The 23,363-nt window shown below is 41.1% G+C and overlaps 2 protein-coding genes across 5 annotated transcripts in view; one reads left to right on the top strand and one right to left on the bottom strand.

The window, feature by feature from the left end:
* The window catches only part of Fancd2 (Fanconi anemia complementation group D2), a 67,813-nt gene extending 57,279 nt beyond the window's left edge, over positions 1-10,534 (bottom strand). For both annotated transcript variants that reach the window (XM_084593999.1, XM_084594000.1), the window contains exons 1-8: positions 10,401-10,534; positions 10,242-10,322; positions 4,989-5,114; positions 4,199-4,266; positions 4,035-4,087; positions 3,033-3,080; positions 1,507-1,567; positions 699-754 (exon numbers count right to left, since the gene is read on the bottom strand). In XM_084593999.1, coding sequence (XP_084450125.1) covers positions 699-754; positions 1,507-1,567; positions 3,033-3,080; positions 4,035-4,087; positions 4,199-4,266; positions 4,989-5,114; positions 10,242-10,322; positions 10,401-10,440 — 533 coding nt within the window. In that variant the 5' untranslated portion in view covers positions 10,441-10,534. The remainder of the gene's footprint in view (positions 1-698; positions 755-1,506; positions 1,568-3,032; positions 3,081-4,034; positions 4,088-4,198; positions 4,267-4,988; positions 5,115-10,241; positions 10,323-10,400) is intronic.
* A 6,390-nt stretch (positions 10,535-16,924) lies between these two features.
* Positions 16,925-23,363, top strand: LOC146198493 (ADP-ribose pyrophosphatase). Of its 3 annotated transcripts, none has more exons than XM_084593997.1 (6): positions 16,925-17,108; positions 17,502-17,689; positions 19,178-19,354; positions 20,073-20,184; positions 20,768-20,911; positions 22,889-23,363. In XM_084593997.1, the coding sequence occupies exons 1-6, from the start codon at positions 17,067-17,069 to the stop codon at positions 23,117-23,119; spliced, it is 894 nt and encodes a 297-aa protein (XP_084450123.1). In that variant the 5' UTR covers positions 16,925-17,066; the 3' UTR covers positions 23,120-23,363. The 3 variants fall into 3 exon arrangements, with proteins under 3 accessions (XP_084450123.1, XP_084450122.1, XP_084450124.1); XM_084593996.1 differs by having other exon boundaries at positions 19,175-19,354; XM_084593998.1 differs by having other exon boundaries at positions 16,928-16,987; positions 19,175-19,354.

The raw sequence follows: 23,363 nt of genomic DNA, 5'->3' as shown, positions 1-23,363 counted from the left end.
CCTTAGTAAACACTTCACTGATTTAGGAATCAGCCTGTACCACCCCTTATACAAACACACACACCTTACCACACCTTACACATACTAGTTTAGTGCACTTCCTCAAATCTCTAAAAAGCTAGGCTACATGATGACTAAGAGCTGAAGTAGTACCTCTCACAAAAAACAGCGAAAGACGAGGAAAGGATCGGGAGAACCCACAGCAAAAATATGGTACCAAGACAAACTAGGTCATGAGAGACCCGTTTTTATCTCTCTTTAACGAGCTATAAATCCTTCAAGATGCACTTCCTGCTCCCCTTCCTTTATGTGTTTTCTTGTTCTGATGGCCCAGATGCACTACTCCAAATGAATTTTGAGTAGTAAAGAATGAAGGATTAAGTACCACTTGAATGAAGCCTTTCTACTGTCCAGACGACTTAGTTATAATAAGGTTTTTCGTTTTACTGTAACTGTACTGCTTGTAACACTGACATTGTGTAAGCTAAAGTTTCAGGACCTCCATTTTTTATTTTTTTTATTTTTGCAAATTTCATTAAAGATGGGGCAGGATGCTGCTTTTAGCTGTATGTAGTTAAAGGCTTTCAGAAAGCATCAAGTGAAGAAGGATAATGCAGAAATAATTTTACAATGAGAAACAACACGAAAAATAATAACAACATGAAATTTATCTTTTTTATTTTATCAAACATACTCACTCATCAGTGACCGCTTCTTCTACCATTTTTTCAAGCAAATGCTCAGTTAAACCCCACTGCACAGAAAAAGGAAAAGAAATAATGAGTAGTGGGTGACGGAAAGCTACAAAACTAAGAGTACCACTCTGATATAAAGCAGGTGCATTTCATTAGCTATCATGCACCAACTAGTTTAGTTTAGTTTATGGCATTTAATGTCCCAAAAGACTGAGGTTATAAAAGACACCATAGTGGAGGGCGTCAGAAATTTTGACGACCTGGGGTTCTTTAACGTGCCGTGTAGCACCTATTGGAATAATTGTAGCTGACAAAAATACTGATTCAAGGTTAAGGACGGGATGCCGAGAGAAAAACAAGCCAAAACATGATAGGTACCATTTCAATCTCGGAAAATCCATGATAAGCAGCCGAACCAGAAAACTACTACACTCACTATAGTGACATTTGACATTGCTCCTGACCTGCCTTGTGCATTTTTTTTCCTTTGTTCTCCCTCAAAGAAACATATTCAATACTTTCTCAGTGCACTAGCCACAACATGCATTTTCATAGCCCAATACAACTATGCCCCGTCATGGCTGTGTACCCCATCATGGCTTTAGGCCTTCACGCAGTAACTTAAATCTACAATGAGGTGATATTTTTTCCAATCATGAAAATGAACAGGTAATTTGAAAAATCAGTACAAAAAAGTGGCTATAAATATAAAAAAAAGAGTCAAAAGATATTTTTAACTTGCGCTGGCAAAGCTAAATAAAAAGCTGTTAAACCACAGCCGAGCAACAAGGAATGCAAAGTAGAAGCAAACCTGAAGTGGTTCCACACGAAGAAAGAGACGAAATACGCTGTCCCGTTGTTTCAGTATGCCACTGAAACCAAAACAAAACCAAAATTTGTTCCTTCTTTCAAGTAAATATTTTGGCAAACAGGTGCTGAAAACACAAGCTTAGACCTAAAATTTAGTACAGAACAATTAAATATATTATTTATAAAAAGTTGATAGGAAAACCTCTTGGACCTTCACAGCAAAGAACCAAAGCAAATAGAGAGTATACCTGAAAATATTCTAAACATTTACTAGTGTTAACAAAACAGTACAAATCACCTGCCACATTAGTGATATGCAGTTACAGTAGATCCACAGCTCAGCAACAACTGTGTAGGCTTTGAAGGACAACAAAGACAATTTTATACCTTGTTAATAAGTGGAGTCTGCTGTCTTAAAGAAATGTTCACTTCCTTTCATGCACATTTATGAGCATTTTTTCATACACACACAAAAAAACTTTATTGGTACTTAAATGAACACTCTGTCATGCTTACAAACGCCTAAGCAAACACAATAAAAAATTGCATTAGTCTATTATTACACCACGCAAACAGAGCCCACTGTTAACAGTTTTCTAGCAGAAGGTATAGCTGTGAAGCGAGATGTTCGTATAGACGTTCATACACCTTATCATACAGCAGACACTTATCGCCATCTCTCTGAAATGCCCATTTAAAGTGCTCTTGACCGCATGCAATTATCATAACCTAGAAGCCATAATACTTGCCCTCTCGCTTGGTGACACCTCAACTTGGATCACTTACTTTCATATGCCCCATGCAAAACTGCACAAGTGGGCTTACCTGCATTATATATTGACCAAAATAAGATAGAGAACCTCATGCTGTAGCAGTTGTGAAGGCAACAGGACAAGTGCCGTTAGTGGATCAAACAAAAAAACCTCTCTATTTCTCGTTACAACTGTTCGAAGCTGGTGATTGGTCATCTTGCTCTCAACATGTGTTATACTTGTATGATACCCACCTGTGAAATTTTTGCATGAGGTCCAATACTAGCAACGTCTGAATGCGACTTATGCACTGTAGTGCTTCCTGCCACTCTAAACTCAATCTTAGGATAACTTGCTCCCCTATTGTTGCTTCACTGCAGCTGGATTAGTCATAGTGGACGCAGTTTCTGACAGCTGGCTGAATACTCGAAAGTTCTTGAATATTCGGAAATTCTGAGACACCAGTTTCTCTCATCACGTATGAAACAAATAACGAACATGTACGATCTACATTCACAATTTAGAATATTTACACATCTCTCAGAAAATGTTGTGGCTCCTTCTACAAGTTTAAAATGCAATAATAATTCAGAATTGCCCACCCTACTGATTTTATGCACGCCACACAATTCAGAGCTTTCAAGTATTATTTCCAAGCAATGTCAGCAATGTACATCACAAAAATAAAGATGTCACAAAGAGCACAACAGTGTGATATAGAATCCATTGCAATATGGCTGTCTTTTCCATGTAAGGAATCATTCGTTCTGCTCACCCACTTTCATCTGAATCCTGGTAAGTCACAGTAAGTGCCTTTTGAAGCCTAAAAGAAATGGTAAGGCTAACATGAAATGTCATTCACATTGCAACAAAACATAAACATTCTACCATTGGCACTGCATTTCATGAGTTCGTTATTGGACGTGCATCAAGGAGCTACTATGGCAAAAGATGAGCCAAGGCCGTCTGCCAACATAAACTGTTGAAATCAAATACATAGTATTGAAATTCATTCTACTCACAAAATAAAGTTAATAAAATAAGTAATGAGAAATGCCATTGCACTAGAGATATGCACATGTATGAGCATGCACACACAGGAAACGTACATCATTGCATTAAATCTTTAATGCCCAAATTAGGAAGAAAATTTTACCTCAACTAACCAATGTACCCACAATCAAAAGCCAATGACAAAAATTTGTTAGGAGTATTAACAAAAATTTGTTAGGACCGCTGAAATAGAAATTTGTATGTCACCAATTAGCAAAAATTGGCACAGGGTTCATTTTTTGCACTTAATAGTCCAAGTGATAAGACCAAGTCGAAAGCCTCGCACCAACTCAAGGTTCCCCTCAGGGATAGTAGATTTTTTATTCAAAAGACTCTTGTTCTAATTTTCCCACAAAAGTTGCAAAATGAGAGAAGTTGCAAATTCCCGCCCATTTTTTTTTCTTCCCTTTTTCGCACACTTTCATCACAGTGACCGCAAAGCATGACCTATTGAAAATGTGGTGACATTAAGCATTGTACACAAGCTAAATGCAGTAATGAATAAATGACGTGCAAGTAGCATCCCGAAGATTCATGACACTGGGCACTAAAGGGTTAATAGGAGCCAGAACTACAACTATGAAAACCAACCAAGAAGTATAATAATGAATGCAAAAGCTAATGGCTTTCAGTCATGAAATAGAAAGGAGGCAATGAGCGTTAAGTTCAGTTTTTGATGGGCAAGACTGTTAATATCACATATAAGGCAAGAAGAAGATATTACCTCTCACGATGATCCAAATATTCCTTTATTTCCTTCAAGACATCAGTAATAACCTGAAGGATAAACAAATGTGAAAGCATCAGGTGCAAAACAGAAACGACAATAAAGACAGAAAATATATGTGCTAAAATATCACTTTAAAGTGACCACAATATTCTTCTCACCTGTGGATACTCTGGATGTTCTTTTAAGGTATGTGCAAAATCTCGGCTAAATGTGGTTGAATCAATGCCTGCAAATAATAACAGCAATAAACACTGTGCATGAAGAAAATTCCAAAGAGAAACATGTGCCCCTTCTTTTCCTGAAGGACAAAGTTTTATCTTTATGTCAATGGCCTTTTCAATACAACCTTCATGAGCAATGGCTGTGACAAGTCTGTAGAGCTTAGAAAAAAATATTCCATATAAATGAAGCAGAATTCAAGGCTAAAATAGGTTCATAATTGCCATAGCCTTTTACATCGTTTTGTGTCCTGTAAAGACAGCTTAGCACATCCACGTCAATACTTAAAAGCAAGGAAATGAGTATGCCTATGGTTGTAGCTACAGACAGGTTACAAATAACAAACTTTAAAATTCCTGTTTAGTAGAACAACTGTAAGCTTCCCTCGTTAAACTGTCTCAGCATGCACTTAATTTCACCCAATATCAGTTCAAGACAATAAGTATTATGTTGTTTGCCAAATGGTGCCGGCATTTTCCTCAGAATGACATCATGACAATTAATATAAGCTGGAGATTGCAATGAGTGAATCTGAGCCTTTCCCAGCATGCTCAACTGGCCTTGCTCAAATGTCCGGTGGCCAATTGACTAGTGGAAGCAACATCTGACATTGTTGAATTGTTCTGGTGAAGGTATGAAATATCGAGCACTCACAACATGATATGCCCCAGGGAAGGAGACCTGGGATAATCCTCTCAATATCTCACCTACAGATAGTGCACTACTCACTCAAAGTGTTGTGCTTCCTCCCAGAGTTCAGGGTAAGACCAGACTTCTTGGCAAGAGAACAGAGGTATGTTCCCTTTTTGTACTCGTCATCATTGTCCACAACATTTACCGATGTGAATGATCGACCTAAGGTGAACAAAACAAACATAAATCATAAGAGGACTGCATGATTTAAATGCAAGTATTCAGTCACAAAAAGAGTACGGAGAAAATTAAACTCCGTGTCACCTAATGCGTACCAATTATGGGTGTGCAAAATTTTGATTTTCAAATATCCTATTTCATTATAGTGTGTGCTGTATTGGGTTTTCTGGTGTATAAGCAGCTAAGGATATCTGCACCAAGAACAAGGTTAAAATGTATACATTTGTAATAATGACAATGACTGTATTAAAAGTCATACCCTATTCAAAAAGTGACCTTCTGTTAGGAAACTGAAAAAATATGAGAATACTAACATTGAGCCTTCTGCTAATAGTAAGCTGGGATGGAATGGAATGATTGTAAAATACAGTAAAATGCTTTTTCCACACTTTTTCAAGTTTTAAGCACGTAACAAAAATATGGTTGACAGTACGCATTTCTTTACTATCTTCTTATGCAGGTCTTTTTGTTTCATTAGTAAAACTTGTAAGATGTGTGTGTCCAACGCGAAGATGGCATGGTATCACTTCCATGAACCGTTCCTGACGTGTGCTTGATTTCCATTCTCCTAAAATGGGCTTCACTGCTCTAGTTTGCTACTGATTTGATTATTCCATATGGACTGCATTCGTACCTCAGTTTACGCTTTACTAACTTCAACCAGTCTCTATGAGGCATGTTTACATTCTTCATTTTCTTGCTGCGAGTTTTTGCAGCCCACCTGTCAGCCCTCTCATTGCCTTCAACGACTACGTGGCTAGGGACCCGGCAGAAAATAATTTTATTCCCTTCAGTTGCGACTCTATTTGTGTCAGGTAATGGTCTGGTGAATAACAGTGTGGCTGCATTTCCTGGTAGCAATGCTGTGACTATGCTAAAGGAATCTCTGTAGATCATGCTGTTCTTAAAAAATAGATACTAAGTATACCAGATGTACCAGATGTCGAATGCATTTTTTTGTAAAGCTTATTTTGGTGCTGCCAAGTATGTAGTTGGTGTAATGTATAGACCTCCTGGTTCTTCCCTCACTGTTTTAGAAAATTTGAAAACCTACATGAATACATATATAAAACCTGGAGATAGGGTGATCTTAGAAAACTGCTTTAACCTTCCAAATACTGATTGGTCAACAATGTCTTCTTATAACCATACCGGAAAAATCGCTGTTGCCATATTGGACATAGCATTTACTTTCGACCTATCTCAACTTGTTACAGAGTAAACCAGAATAAACAATAGCTGTAACTGAATACTATATCTTTTCTTTGCGAATGGTTCTATCGAAAACGAGTCAAAGTGTGAAATAGTAACAGGAATTTCAGATGACCAAGCTGTATTTCTAGCACTGACTGGTGCAAATTCTAACTCCTTCGTTACCGCGAGAAAACAGCCATTTTTCATAGGTCACGGAAGATATTTTTCTGCCAGCACAAATAATATTGCAGCACATGTTGCCACATGCAAAACTACACATAATCGAATGCTCTTTACAAAAACATAAGTTACAAAGCAAAAAATTCATTAGAGAACATACAAAAAATCAGAAAATTGCCATTGCTCCGGCAAGTTCATAAAAATAAGATATAAAAGGCATAATATCTACAGATGCATTATTAACAAACAAAATTTAGAATACACATTTTGAAAATCAATGATCCAGGAACATTGTCTAAAAAATAAACTATCTGTACAGCGCCGTTCTTCAGCTACACAAAAAAAAACTACAGGAGAAAACAGCCTCATTTTTCGAGCCATACGGTGAAGCAGTTTCTGGTTTTCATGAGGCAGCAAAACAAAAATTGCTGCAAACTGGCTGTAAAGAGGGCGGGTATACATGTTGGAGATGCGACGGACCTTCAGGAATGCGGTTTCGTAGAATAAAACCGCCCGGACTCAAAGTCAAAGCTCCTAAGTGAATAGCTGGCACCATTTTCGGGTTATTATCACCACTCAACACCGTCAGATAACAAATCCGACAATATGATTCGACATTGGACTTGCTGGAAGTCTTTTGATCACAAAAATTTGATGTTAATGCTGTATTACCACGAGTGGCAGGTTTTTTAATGTTTTTCCAAGCACGCCCCTCCCCCCACCCTGTTTCGCAACAACACATGCACATTAGTTCTCAAAAAGGTCCATCAAAAATTTGAACGTTGCCACAGCCGGAAAATTTAAACGGGCTCTACAAGTGCAGTGCCTAGACTCTCCTTTTGGGTGGCACTAGGTACATGAAAATTGATTCCAACATGTCAAAATTGGCGATTTAAAGCACTGACCACTGGTGATCGATTTGAATAGGCATGGTTATATGAAAGATTTACCAGAAATTCAACTAAATTATCTTTTCCAAACTTTTCACGTGCAGACGACACTTCTATAATTGACATGTTATCTTTCCACTTTGACACTTTTCCCAGTTCCTGTGCAAACGTGCATGATTTGTGGGCATCATTCAAATATCTTGTTGCGATATGTATTAACTGTTTTGTACCAGTCATTGCCAAGAAGAGAAAATGAGAGAATCCTTGGATTTCTCGAACTGCATTACAAATTCGTAGGAAATTAAAAAGGTTGAAAAAGGAGCAAGCAGTTAGAAACACACGCTGCTTACAGGAAAAGATTTTAGCTTTGTCATTACAGCTGAAAAACCAAGTAGCACAAGATAAAGCACTTTATTTTGGCCAGTGCTTACCTGAACATATCAGACCCTTACATGAAACATTTTGGCGCACACTTTCTCCTGCATCCAAAGGCTCTCCCGAGTTTGAAATTAATAGTACTCTAACCCACGATGACAATAAGATTGCAACTGCATTTAATGATTACTTTAAATCTGCTTTTACTAAAGACGATCACACTTCACATGCTTTTGAAACATGTTTACCTTTAATGCCAGACCATGTCAGCTGTGAGTAAGGCATACTCACAGCTCAACATAAAGAAGTTCCCCGGGCCTGACAGTATTCCGAATACATTTCTTCACAGATAGGCAGAATGGGTATCTAAGTACCTACAATACATAATCATTTCTAGGTATTTAAATGAAGAACAGGTCACAAATGACTGGCAGACTGCCTGAGTTAAACCCATTCATAAAATGAAAAAATGCAGTGTATTTGTAATTATCGCCCATTTTCATTGGCATCCATTACTTGCAGAGCACATAATACATACGCACGTTTCTGACTTTCGCTAGCAGCATCAGTTTTTCACTAACTTTCAGCACGGATTCAGAAGAGGATAGTCCACACGCACCTAGTTAGACCAGACTGTGCACGACTTTGCAAATGCCGTCCATAGCGGAAACCAAACAGATGCCATCTTCATGGATTTCGCAAAAGCTTTTGACAAGGTCTCTTATAAAAAGTTGCTTTCCAAAATTCATAACGCTGTAAAAAAGAAAAACTCATTGCCTGGATATCATCATATTTGAATAACCGTCAACGATATGTATCGTTTGGTAGCCATTCCTCTGAAATTGTTTCAGTCGACTCTGGTCTTCCTCGGGGCTTGGGGCTCGAGCCATTCTTTTATGTTAACGGCATAGTAAAAGACATTCCGGTTCACCTTAAATTATATACAGACGACTGTGTGCTATATTCCGAAATTAAAAGTAAGACAGACCAGCTGATACTAAACGAAGCTTCTGAAAACATTACCGTATGGCGTGGTGCCTAGCAAATGCCAATAAACTTTCAAAAACTGTCTTTTTTGTGGATAGCTCGCCAAAAAGATCTCCTTACATTCCATTATTGTTTCTCCAACATTCTTTCCGAGGTTGCACACTAAATATCTAGGTCTATGGATCAGTCTTGACTGATCCGTAGAACTAAGTCCAGTCAAGAGTTCAAGAGTGATCTCTTGACTGGACTTAGTTCTACGGTCACGAATGATCTCTTGACTGGACCAAGCACATTAATTAGGTTACACGCAATGCAAACCATAAACTTTTTTTTCTGAGACATGCATTGAAGCTATCAACCTCCGAAGTTCAACTGCTAGCCCACAAATCAATTGTCTTGCCAATACTCGACTATACAGTAGTAATTTGGGATCCGTTCTTGTAAACAAATATTGATAAAACTGAAAAAAAAAAAAAAAAAAAAGAGAAGTCTGCTTTGTTTATAATAGTTCTAGGTGTACTAAGTGGCCAACCTATTGCATAGGGCTAGTTTGAAACCATTAATCGAGAGGAATTGCATCTCTCGACTCAAACTTTTGTACCAACTTGTAAACGGGCATTTCAAGTTTAAATTTGCTGAAATAATATCGTTCTCTTCAAGTGCCAACACTAGACAGTGACACAATTTCACAATTACTCCTTTTAGCCCTCGTAATATTTGCTTCGAATGTTCATTCTTTTCCAAGAACTGTCACCGACTGGAATCAACTTACCAACAACTAAATTTTACAGCAATCCGTGGCATTCTAGAAGTCTATGTTTGCCCTATTGTGCGCTTTCTTGTTATAGTACGTTCTATTTCCCTACTCGTTTAAATGTTTTTGTTAGAGGCTGGTTGTAATGGCCACACTACCTATTATTTCTTTGTTTATTGCTGATGAGAGGTTATTTAATATTGTTCCTCTCTTGTTTGATTTTTTTGCCCAAGTTTTTCTGACATCTGCACTTGTAATTTTTTTTTTTTTTTTTGCATTCATGTACCCACCCTGAGAAAATCCCTCGATGATTGCAGTATTAACAATAAATAAATAAAAATAAATTTTCATAAACCAGGAGCCGCAAAACTGCGGTTCATCAGGGAACCCAATAATGCAAAATTATTCCCATCAAAAAAAAAAAAAAAAAAAAAAGATATGGAAAGGGAAGAGGCGGATTCTGAGCATGCAGCCACAAAGTAAAGGGTGTGCTCTGTACTTTCGCACTCGACTTGCGCAGCGCTCAATGTCAGGCTGCAAAAGATGGTTTTGATTTTTCAAGGTATCCGTGTTCCGAAAGTTTCATTGGCCCGCTCGCAACTCGTTCGATCAGCCAGCTATTCTTTATTGTATAAAGCACAGAATTAGCACATAGAGACGGTCTACTGCGCAATAAAACGATCACATAATAGTAGTACTATCTTCAAAGCAAAATCCAGTGGAGCTTACCGTGCTGAGAGCGAACGGACACTTCCGATATGTGATCACCGAACATGACCTGCCGCTCACCTTGTGGAGGTCCATTTTTTTCTGAAAGATATCACAGTAAATTAAACTTCCCGGCGTTTCATATTGACAACTATCACCAAAAGAGTGCGAAATACTTACGCTTAGAAGCCTTCGTAGAAAAGCGCGCCGTTTTCGACATCGTCCACGCAATGAGCGCAAAGCATGTCAAAACACGATTCTTCAGTGTTTAGTCCAACTGGTGGCAATTTAGAGAACTACAAAAACTTATCCACGGCCGGTCTCGAGGGAGAGAGAAACGCGCTCTCCCTCGATATAGTGCTCTAGAATATTGGGCAGTGTGACGACCGGCGCCGGAGAGCGGGCCGCTTTTGCGATGACAGGAACCGACTACCGCGAGAGGGCGCGACGTGCAACAGGGGTGCCACGTTCGCCGCTCGGCGCGTAGCGGCCGCGGGGATAGCGGGGGTACAGACGAGGCGTGCGGTTCTTTTTGGAGCTATTTTGACACGCTGCGCAAATGGTGCGATATTTAAAAAAGGGGCTACTTATTACAAGTGCTTAAACTCATCCCTACCATTCCATTACGTTAATCTGGAGACGCCGTGCTCGCTTGGGCAGTCCTACGGAGCAGCGCGCGATGTTTTAATCGCTATTTCAAACTCTTTCAACATTTCTTCCTGCGGACAGCCATAAATCGTCCAGATGAGCTTGTACTTAATGTTTTCAACGAAGCGTGATGTTTTGCATTCGTTCTTCCAGCAAGGAAAAAAAGGCTACTGCCGAGGAGCGCTATTAACACGCGGAGAATAACAGTATACATGCGAATCAAAGCTTGTGCTTCGTAAGGTCTCTTAGGAACAGCTTATTTTTTACGAACCTTATTTACGAACACCTGCTTACATTTTGCTGCTTGTGCTTATTAATACATAACAACGTTTACCTTAAATCGTCAGTAATTTGTAATATATCTCTTTAATAGGTGTTCTTTATGTGCCCTATAATCACCGCTTATATAAATTACAAATACAGTGTGCGAGCAAAACACATTTATTTATTACCGTTCTAATGTAAAGCACTGTGGTATTTAGCGGCAAAAAGGAAAAAAAAATGAAAATATACGTGACTCAAGCATTTATTCTCTGTTCGTGATTAACAAATATATATATCGCGGACATTTGTTTACGTGCCGCTGACCAAAGGGTGAACCAGCTGTTTAGATTTAAAAAATGTCAAGTACAGCTAGGACAATACTTCAGACAAAATATGAAAAATTAAACCTGTCACATATACGTATACGAGGGAATACGTTCATATGGGCACTTGAGAGCGGACGCTTTATTGGCATCAAATGGTACAGAGCAAAAAAAAAAAAAAAAAAAAAAAAAAAGAACACTTATAATTGCGCGTCGTATTGGCAGATATGATGCAGTTCTTGGCGCGCACCGAAAGAAAACGAAAAATGCGAAAACGGTGACGGGCACCAAATGCACATGCAATTAGTATAAGGCCGAATTCAGATGCGGACACTAATGCGTCTATTCTTCGAGTGTGTTGTATGGAAATGTGAGAAATCAACTGAATAAACTCGCCAACTACTGCTTGCCGGACTATAATCGGGCTACTTGCCGCGGGTACTCTTTGCAGAACTAATCGGGCTATAATTATTAACAAGGTTGATATTACGCGTGGAATACTCCAAGGGAATTCAATTATTTTCCCTTTGAGAACTCTTGTCTTGGTTCGCTTACTCCGCAAAAGCGAAGCCGCAAAAACACATGAACTTTCATTATTTCAAGTGTGAGCTTTCTGGTGCTCTAATAGGTAACATTTTTGAACCTCCACATTTTAAATGGAGGTTGCAAAATCTCAAGTGCAAAGGCGTCCAAAAGGATCGTACACCCGTGCCAAATTTTTGGGCAAATTGCGACTATAGCTTGGAGCCTATGGCGCAGTTTTTGTTCGTGACGAAAAACCGTGCCGACCTCACAACCTCTCTTTCGCTGAAGAATTATGTAGCGGAAGCGAATTAGGCGTACACTATAGCCTCTGCGTCCTCTATTTTCCATCGTTCTTTTTTTTTTTTTTTTTTTTTCAAAGCTATCTTTTTTTTTTTTTTACTTTATATGTGCACCAAAACAGGACTAGAGCGATCTTCTGGGGTCAATGACTTACATATTACCGGTTGCTTGAGCACGCAGAATAAAAACTACCTAGAATGAAAACATTTTCTGGAACAATTAGGTCATTGTCAAACTATAATGCATTGAGATTAAATGTCTAAAGTATAGCGCGCATCTCTGGATACTTAAAGATACCCGTTACAGCAATGTTCCAATTTATGGAAAGAAAATAAAATGATTTGTTCTTATATTAGTGTACAGATTTACGAAGCTGTTGACTTAAACTTCGACGCTTATATCTACGCGTTCGATTGCAGCCTTTTTGTGTGCTTTCTTCTTGATTCCCAGGCCTCCATTTGGTTCTTAAGCTCGATTGTTTCCCTTTTTTTTATTGCCTGTCATATTTCTCCATTTTTCTTCGTCTTTAGCTGCCTGCTTTCTTCTCCGTCGTGCGTTTGCTGCGCCGCACGACAATTTCAAACGTTTGTTCACATTCGCGGTCGCTCTTTTCACGGCGCTGCGTGCCTCGATCCTTTCTCCCTCCCTTGTAGGCGACACGTCTCTTTTCTTTCTTTTTTTTTTCTGTGCATCCTTTACTTCCCACTTCTTCCACCTTTTCTGACCCATTGTGTTTAGTTATTTAGTAGCCGTTTACCTAGTGTCGTTCGTTTTTCATGTCTCTACCTCTATGCGGGGTAGTCCATATTTCATTCATTCGAACTGAATGCCGACTTTTCTTGTGGCTTCAGGTAACTTACTGTAGTCGGCATAGTCTGCGCGTGAAACAACGGAATATATACTATTCTTGACTGTTTTGATAATGGGGTTACTGTGGCCAGCTTTAGTCAGTGCTCGAACGCACATGTTGCATGTTTGACTTCTTCATACATCCTGTCTCCACACTGCCCTCTTTTCAAAACGAGTGCATTTCTGGACGTCAATTAGGTGCTTCAGGAATGCTAAAGCAAGCTGTACGGCGAGCGAAGTGTGGTGTGCGAGTCTGAATTTGTACGCCCTCTCCAAGCTGTTTTCTTCGGAGCCCAGCTCCTGTACATGTTGCTTCCGCGAGGTGTTGCCGACGGCCAAAAGGGAAAATAAATTAGGTGATTGGTAACAGTACTGAGCCCCATTAACCGGCATATTTATAAAATCTTGTCGCGAATAGCTCGAGACGACGCACAAGCAAACAAGAACGTACAGTGCGCGCGGCCGGTATCCACCCTGCTGCACAGCGCGCATTCGCGGGCGCCCGGACGGCTGACACACCAGTTGCTGGTGGCGCCCTCTGCGCTGCGGCGCCTCCGTCATCGCAAAAGCGGCCCTTCGCTCCCATGCATTTCGCGGCGCGGTCGACACACTGCCCAATCTTCTAGAGCACTATACCCTCGAGACCGGCCATGACTTATCAACCGGCCGAACCGGCCAGCCGTCAGCTTGCTCGGCTGTTGAAGCCAGGCCAAGCCAGGAAGTTGCTTAGGGTGCGTTCCAATACCCCCTAGTAGACGTCTACTTCATAGAGTTCCTTACACTAACTAGAGGGAAAGCTGAGGGCGCTGCACTTCAGCCACCATGGGCGCGCTAAGAATCATGGGCCGGTGTGCTACTTGTTGCGGGACAGTCGGTTTTTCTCGGGTACATGGAGTGGCGTTACTGCGATGTTTTGTTTTCGTCATCATCATCATCTAAAGGCGCGTACATAGACCGCGAAAGCCATAGTAGCGAAGGTGCAAAAGCAGACGTCGCCAATAAATGGTTTTTGTTTCCCGAAATGCCTCTAAAAACTTCTTTTAGTGATTGCACAACCATAAATATTTTTGTAACGTTTTTTTTATTTCAAAGTTTGCCTATTAAGTGCGAAATATTGGTATTTGTGCTGCTCAAAACTAAGCCAATAGGAGAAAGAGCCATCGCTTATATTGGATAAATATCACACTGACACGCTGTTTCTCTCTCTCTTTACAATTTATAGTCACAATATTCAATCTTAGGGCATTATTTACGGTAAAGCAACGTTTATCTTTGCATTATTTTTAGCCAAAAGTTGTAGTTCTGCACTCGGTAGCTCACCGGCCCATGATGCTTTGAGCGCCCATGGTGGCTCAACTGGCCGTCTGGAGACTCCATGTAAACGCCCATAGACGGCAGCACAGCTTTCCCTCTAGGTAAGAGTAAGAAACTCTGGGTGCGTTCCAATACCCCCTCGTAGACGTCTACTTAGACGGCTACGCGAGCAGCCGCCATCTTGGGATGCGTTCCAATTCTCGCGAAGCAGTCTCGCGAAGACGGCTTCGCCGAAGTCAACATCGATGCAGACTACTTTGCTGTCTAAACATGGCGGACAGAGCGCGTTTCGCTCTGAGCGAGTCGTGCGTGCGGTTGTTGCAGTAGCTGTACGGTGGTCGTGCTCTTTGCGAACGCCGGAGTATGCATATGAACGATCTTTCAAACGTGAGTTGTTACGTCAGTGTATGCGCTAGCTAGAGGCTAATTTAGCTGTCTTTATTGTCGTGAGATGTAGCACTGCAGATTCTTTTACCGCGCTAAGAGGAAAGCGTGCGTTGGATGCTGTTGGTCTTCTTTTTTTTAACTTGACGACGAGTTTCTTCAGTCTGCTTTAGTCTTGGTGTTATCGACGAACTCGTCGCACCTCGCCGGGAGTCAGGACGGCTGCTGTACGGCGCATGTGTGTGTTTCTACCTTGCTGTAGTAGCCGTGGCAAACTTCCGCCGATTTTCAGTTAATCTCAGAAGAACGAACTCGCCTGACGATGCCTACTTGTTGCGCATTGATTTTTTTGTGCCTGTACATTATTAAAACAAGTTGTCTTTGGTTACCTCGTCTAGTGACTACAGACAACAGGTGTAACGGCACAGTTTTTCGTTTGCCGGTTATCACCTTTCGTCCGTAATCGCCTCAAGTTTACAGTATTTTGCATGTTTTCATTCTTACAGCTGTGTGAATGAGACATCTGAGAAGCATGTACACTTCAGCATCAGTAATAAAAAAGGGAAAACGGACTAACGTTCTCTTCCGTCAATTCGTGATAGGGTTCATTGCGTGAGAAGTCTGTCTGCTACAAGTTAACCTATTAATAGTTTATCTACGTTGTGGCAATTGCACATGTAATATTGTTGCTGCAAAAAGTCGGCGAACCGTTAAAAACGTGATTTTCACCTGTATTGTCATAAATCTTTAAACAAAACAGCGTTATAATAGTTGTTAAAACTGTTTAGTTCAGCCTTTATGCCGCGAGGTGACGCTAGGCGTAAACAGGTAGACGCGTTCCAATACGCGAACCTGTAGACGTCTACGTAGACGTCTACGAAGCAGTCTTGCTAGACGTCTAAGAATTGGAACGCACCCTCTATGGTCTACTTAGACGGCTACGCGAGCAGCCGCCATCTTGGGACGCGTTCCAATTCTCGCGAAGCAGTCTCGCGAAGACGGCTTCGCCGAAGTCAACATCGATGCAGACTACTTTGCTGTCTAAACATGGCGGACAGAGCGCGTTTCGCGCTGAGCGAGTCGTGCTTGCGGTTGTTGCAGTAGTTGTACGGTGGTCGTGCTCTTTGCGAACGCCGGAGGATATGCATATGAACGATCTTTCAAACGTGAGTTGTTACGTCAATGTATGCGCTAGCTAGAGGCTAATTTAGCTGTCTTTATGGTCGTGAGATTCATAGCACTGCAGGTTCTTTTACCGCGCTTAAGAGGAAAGCGTGCGTTGGATGCTGTTGGTCTTTTTTTAACTTGACGAGTTTCTTCAGTCGTGATGTTATCGACGAACTCGTCGCTTTCTGGGCACCTCGCCGGGAGTCAGGACGGCTGCTGTACGGCGCACGTGTGTGTTTCTATCTTGCTGTAGTAGCGGTGACAAACTCTTCCGCGGATTTTCAGTTAATCTCGGAAGAACGAACTCGCCTGACGATGCCGACTTGTTGCGCATTGATTTTTTGTGCCTGTACATTATTAAAACGAGTTGTTGTCTTTGGTTTCCTCGTCTAGTGACTACAGACAACAGGTGTAACGGCACAGTTTTTCGTTTGCTGTAGCCGGTTATCACCTTTCGTCCGTAATCCCCTCAAGTTTACAGTATTTTGCATGTTTTCATTCTTACAGCTGTGTGAATGAGATATCTGAGAAGCATGTACACATCAGCATAAGTAATAAAAAAGGAAAAACGGACTAATGTTCTCTTCCGTCAATTCGTGACAGGGCTCATTGCGTGAGAAGTCTGTCTGCTACAAGTTATCTATTAATAGTCTATCTACGTTGTGGCGATTACACATGTAATATTGTTGCTGCAAAAAATCGGCGAACCGTTAAAAACGTGATTTTCACCTGTATTGTCGTCAATCTTTAAAGAAAACAGCGTTATAATAGTTGTTAAAACGGTTTAGTTCAACCTTTATGCCGCGAGGTGACGCTAGGCGTAAACAGGTGGACGCGTTCCAATACGCGAACCTGTAGACGTCTACGTAGACGTCTACGTAGACGTCTACGAAGCAGTCTTGCTAGACGTCTAAGAATTGGAACGCACCCAATTGCAGTGTTCTAGTTCAAATTGTGGTCTTGATTACGGTGATTACACGATTACACGTTACGGTGAACTTTCTCTTCAGTTGTTTGTACTTGTGCCGTCGCGAGCCTTCACAGAGCCATGGTGCACTAAAGTTCGCTTTTAATGCTGCCGCAAAAGTTACTGAGGACTTGTTTCTACCTTTCTGTAAGTGAACAAATTTGAGCCTGCCACAAATTTGTGACAGAAACGGCACCGAGACAAGGAAAACCGCAGAACATGCTTGAGGTTACCGTCCTGCGTAGTAGCGCAAAATACAAAATCCATCGAGCGAATGAAAACGGTCCTGCAGGTTTCTTTTCTTTTTTTCTTGAAAAAATATTCCCTATGTCTGGCGATGTTGAAAAGGCAGCTGCTATTTTTATCAAGTTTCTCTTCGTGAAATATGCTTCGCTCATTTTGCGCACTTTTTAATCTTGTAGCGTCCGCATTAAACACTGTGCTGATTGGATAGCGGTTGTCCTATCTTTGGTTCAGTTTCTTTTTTATTTAACAAGCGTGTAAACAACCACAATCTGTCTTCTCTCCTCACTGCTATAGGCATTTGGATTAAAGACCATGCGTGTCCATTTCAAATGTCGAGGAGCAAAATATCCAGGAACTGATGTTCTGCGCTTGCCTGTGCCGGACGACAAGGTAGCCTGGACAGTGGAGTGGCCCGAGTATAAGCCACCATCATACAGCATACCAGGCCTTGCATCAAAGCCCTGGGCAGACCCCGAGATAGGGTGAGGAATTCACTTCAAGCATACCATGTTAAGCTGTAATGACTTTTCCTATCATCATTGTAAAATTAATTAATAATGTGCATAATTACCACCTCTGTACAGTATGACATAGCATTACATGACTACGAGCAGTTTCCGATAAGCCATGTGCATATGCAAAGGATGAATAAGCTTTGAATCCACATACCCACAGATGTTGTATACATATAAGCACAGCCTTTTCCTCACACACTCATCTCCCAAGCGTGTGAAGTCTTTCAGCACTCTCCCCAACTCCAAAGAGGATTACTGGCTACCTTACCAATATGAACAGTGCAGTTCATGGCAGAATTTCTGGTCTTTAAAATTAATACTATGCCAGGAACTTCAAAGTCCATTTTGAGTGGGAACCTCAGAGTTGATTAACTGACCGAGAGGAGAGAGAAACTAATTTCTCCTCGTTCCAGAGAGAAGGAGAGTTATACTTACAATAAAAAATGGCTGAAGTTTAACCCTGCTAAACCTAGTTAGGCAAAGCAAAAGCATTTGCTGAGACTATGGAGTCAAGGACGCCGCCAACTACAAGAGGGGACACGTGATGCTGTATCTGCTACCAAAGGTCAAGTGGTGGTACAATGTAGATGCTACCATGGCTAAGCTATATAGCCACACTGTGACCTCTGGCTCGTTAAAGGTCAAGCAGCCTGCCAGGTTGACCTTGGCTTATACATGGCGTAGTGAAGCTTTCACTTCAAAAGCCAGACAGGCCAGCCCATGCTATACTTATCTGACATGCTATATACTCTCAACTTCTGTACTGAGAAAGAGAGTAGTAGAAAAGGAGTGATGAGGACAGAAGGGAGGCATGGATGTGTACAACCACACTGCCAATATACAAGATCACGCCCACTAGTCAGAATCTAGGCTGCTTAAGAGCTCTTATTCCACAATTTCTGCTCAAGGCTTTTGAAGCCTACATGGTGTTCAGATTACAGTGACATTTGTCTGGGGGGTTCTCTGCAATTTAGTTCCATAAATGTAACAAGACATTAAAAAACACACTAATGTCATTGCTTCTGGGTCATGTCTCATGCTGACGAATGAGAACTGAGCATTTTGTTATATTTGCTTTGCTTGCATGTGAGAATAAGCCATCCGTTGTTGCATGATCTTTGCACTGAAAAGGGCCCTCTTGATGGGAAGTGCAGACGTGTGGAACTGATATCACTGTAAATTCTTTGTCGTAGGTGAGAGGCAAAAATTTGACATGATTTTTCAACAGGTGCAAATGCATAACGAGTCCAGCATGTACCACATAGTACCACCAGTTTACCAAACCTCCAAAATTCCTATGAGGTAAAAAACCTATGAGTAAGCAAACCAATTCAGTAATGGCCTGTTTACACAGGCATGGTTATGTGAGTTCGGTCTGTGCTTAAGCTGTGCAGCCAAATTCTGTCAAGGAAGCAGGCTGTAGCAATTATAAATCTTTCTTTCATTTGACAGCAGCCACTTTTGTCCCTCCTGGAACACCTTGGATGGAAGTGTTGACAGACGAAGCCATGAGGGGGCATATGCCGTGCAGGATGGAAGGCCACAAAACCCCCACGGAAGGACGGGACTGTCGGGACGAGGGCGTCTGGGCCGATGGGGACCAAACCATGCTGCAGATCCACTTGTAACAAGGTTTGTCAATTACGTGATGCTGCTGCTGTGGATTTGTGGAAGTGGAGGAAGTTAATATATATCACAAAAGCTATTGCAGTCATGTAGTGTGACATATATATTTACACACGACTGCCAAGTTGTAAAACAATGTTGAGACATGTCAAAAATTTTTGATCGACTGCTATCATATGCAAAGATAATGTTGCCACCACTGGGGGGAGATGCCATGCTGCCCACGATATGTACACAGTGGGCAGAGACAACATGTCCTGTTGTGCACCATGCACATCATTGCTGATGGGCACCTACTTGTCACTTTTTACCTCAGTCTAGACTAAGCTGCCAGTTCTGGGAAATTAATTGGGCTGGGAGTTGGCATCAATGAATTTTACCTCGGAAGAGAGCCAGGCACTGTCTTAATGGGAGAGTGAGTGATCAGAGACATGTGCTGATCCATTTGTGACTGACAGAGCCCAAACTGCTCCCTTTCCTCCCTTGAAAATGTTGTCAGCCCATATAAAATATACAGTTTACTCCTCAACTGAGTTTTTCTTCAAAAATCTGCACACACATCGCCCTTTCATGCATAGCCTCATGCAAGGCTGCAAGATGTAAAATTAAAAAAAAAAAAAAAAAAACAAATTTCAGTTCTCCCTTTAATACATTGGATGCTTCTAACAATGGAATCTTGTATAGCATTTGTGAGCAAAGGAGTGCCTTGACTTTTCTGTGCTAGGTGGAAAAGAGATTCAGCAGGCAGTGTGGTTATGAATGAGTGCAGCAGACTGCCAGTGCTGCAGTTTGTGGCCATTGCAAAAAGAGACTCGGGCGAGTGGGCTATACCTGGGGTGAGTGAAATTAGTTCAAACACCTTGCTTTGTGCAATTATTTAACTTGTGTCGCTTAGCTTATACAATGCTGCTTTATAGGAAGCCACATATTGTCGCAAGTGAACCTGAGTTTTTGTAAGGGTATCCAAGATAATGCATTCAGATATGACGCTCACATAGCTAAGTTACAAAGAAATGCTTCTTTTTGGCAAGTTATGGCATAAAAAAGGCTGTTAAGTGAGTGATCGCAGTACTGCGACTTGCTGGCAAAATTTCCTATTGCAGTTGACTGCTTTTAAGCCTGTGAAATCTCTATTCACATTGCTACAACTCTATATAAAGTCACTGCGCATACAAACTAGAATGCTTTACATTACATCATCAGTTTGTATGCAGTATCTCGAGAGCTGGCATTGTGCTTGAAATAAATGCAAAAAAAATGAGAAGGGTTCAACGCTCCTGAACTGAATGTGGAGCGAAAGCATTAGCTGTGGGTGACCGAGCATTCTTCTTCCTCTCCACCCGAGGTCTCACTTTGGCTGTCGTAGTGTTGCTTTCGCAACAAAAGGGAGAAGCTAGTGCTTCAAGTTTTATTACGCAGGGCATGGTGGATCCTGGAGAGCTGGTGAGTGCTACGCTGCGGAGGGAGTTTTGTGAGGAGGCTATGAACAGCTTGTCCATGAGTGAACAAGACAAGCGGAGCCTGGAGAAATCTCTGGAGTTGTTCTTCAGCAAAGGCATTGAAGTAAGGGCACTAATAATGTGTGACAACTGCAGCCCTAATGAAGACCTTGCACACAATGTTTCTATGAGCATTTTCAGGCAGGCTAATCATCGCAGTATGAACAGCCCAATGCTTGATGCCTACCATGCACAGCATAAGTGCACAAACATTGTGGCAGCAGCAAAAGCGGGCCTCCCACACAGAGTGCCACATACTGCCAGCTTGTCTACAGAGGCAAGGCATGCCTGAAATTATGAAAGGACATGCATGGTCACATAGAGGTCTCAATAGCAAGGGCATGCCACTAGAAGGTGCAGCAGGGAATTTTGGCCACTGCTTGCATGCCTTGTCTTACGTGTGACCAATTGTACATGTATGTTACTGTCAGCATCAGGTGAAGTGCGAACAGAATTGAAATGCAAACAGAAAAATTGAAAGTTCTTAGTAGGTGGAACAGCTGACTTTCACATTGGAGACACAAAGGCTTTTTCAAAATTTTAATATAAATTTTCTGTATTTCTTCATTAGCAGCGAATAGTTTTTTAAATTTTTATTCATATTTCAATTCCTTTGTTCTTGTTTCATTTGACACTGGCCATACATGTGTGAGGCACATGCTCATCAGTGCCTTCCACAGATCATTAATTTAAAGCAGTGCACTGTGTTGGCAATAAAGCGCCATTCTGCCATAACCACTAGTTATAGAGACAATGCTTGTGCACAAGTGCTGCCACTTATATTGTGCACCCACATTGTGTGCTGAACCTATCAAATTATTATTAACCATCAAGCCTGTCGCAAGATTTATTCTAGTGGTATTTCACATTCCCGAGTTTTGCCAGCTGTGCTCGAGCAGACCTTAATGTCACTACTATGCTTGCTTCACTGAACATTCAGAAAATTGTTTACTAATATGCTCAGTGTGAGCTTTCTTAAGCTGAGCCTTTTAAAGTGGCTGTTCCATGTAGTCTTGACTTTCATAAGATTTTTTTTTTGTTCAGTGAGAGAACATCAAGCGTTCATCTGCAGCTTTGCCTCAGTAACTATGTTAGTATTCAAAATCAGCTATGCTTACTATTCTAGAGTTCGAAGATATACCCCCTTTTATTTTCTGTGCTATTTCTTGCCATTTTACTAAGCATCCAATATAGCCAACATATACAGTCACCACATATATAGTCACTATTTTGTGTTATAGCTTCCAAAATTCTCAGCTGAAGTCCTTGAGTTGGTGAACTTATATAATGAATGAAAGATGTGATGCAACCTTGAGATATTTATAACTTGATGCATGTTAATAAATCCAAGCTCCCACATAAATTAAGGTTTACTTAAATTAGTGCAGCCATATTACAGCATCCTTAACCCCTTAACCGTTTCGGACGAGCTGCGCTCGTCCTTGCCAAGCCGTCCCCAAACCGTTTTGGACGACTATAGCTCGTCCTCGCTGAATAGGTTCTTCCCTTCAGCGTTTCGGATGAGCAGCGCTCGTTTGTGGCTTAGATGGCATTTTGCTCGACAGATGGCAGCACTGACCTGATAATTTGGTTTTTTTCTACCACATAAACGTCTTTTTCGTATGGCAACATGGGTTTTAAAAATGGCATCCGGCGGAGGCGACGCGTGCATTGCTGGCCCGTCTTCTCAGAAACGACGCTTTTCTTCGTCGTCATCTTCTTCGAACGATGGTGATTCAGACACTGAAGTGTACATTGTTTCAGGGAGCGAGGACGACAGTGATGACTTTGTGCTGAGCAGTTCTTCCGTATTGTGAGAAATAATAAAGTTCAATATGCTAATTTAACTTCGTGTTTGCTTGAAAAATTTTTTAAAGATCGAATGCATGCTTTTTATTGCAATAATAACTGAAATCAGGAATAAAAAAATAAGCAGTTTTGTTAAAAAATTCGTTGATGTAACAAAACGGTGAAGGGGTTAATGCGCCTGGGCATTTAAATTACAAGCTTACCATACCCATGTGTTACCTACCCCTTACAGGTATATAAAGGATATGTGGATGACCCACGAAACACAGATAATGCTTGGATGGAGACAGTAGCCTTCAATTTTCATGATGAAAATGGCAACATCACGGGCAAGTTCTCACTTGAAGCCGGTGATGACGCAGCGAAGGTCAGGTGGACAGACATTGACAAGGAGCTTTGCCTTTATGCCAGCCACTCAGACTTGGTGTACAGGGTGGTCCAACGTCTAAAGGCGCACTGGTGATGTCCCTCGTCCATGTCGAATACAGGTGTAAGCTACTGGCAGCAAAAATACCACGTTTTCATTTTTCTCTGTTTTTCTAATTAAGCTTAATTATGTAGAAACTTTGTAAAATTGCTGAAATGTTCTTTCTAAATTTAGTTTGAGCAGACTTCATAGAGCATGGTGAAATCATGAATTCACAGTGCTTTCAAATGTATGCAGCTGGAGCCCTATGTTCTACTCCAAATAAACACCTCTTTTCAAA

This window comes from Amblyomma maculatum, chromosome 2 (assembly GCF_055883805.1).
Source record: "Amblyomma maculatum isolate TAMU_Amacu chromosome 2, ASM5588380v1, whole genome shotgun sequence".
Taxonomy (NCBI): Eukaryota; Metazoa; Arthropoda; class Arachnida; order Ixodida; family Ixodidae; genus Amblyomma; species Amblyomma maculatum.
This window is presented reverse-complemented; position numbering and strand designations above follow the sequence as displayed.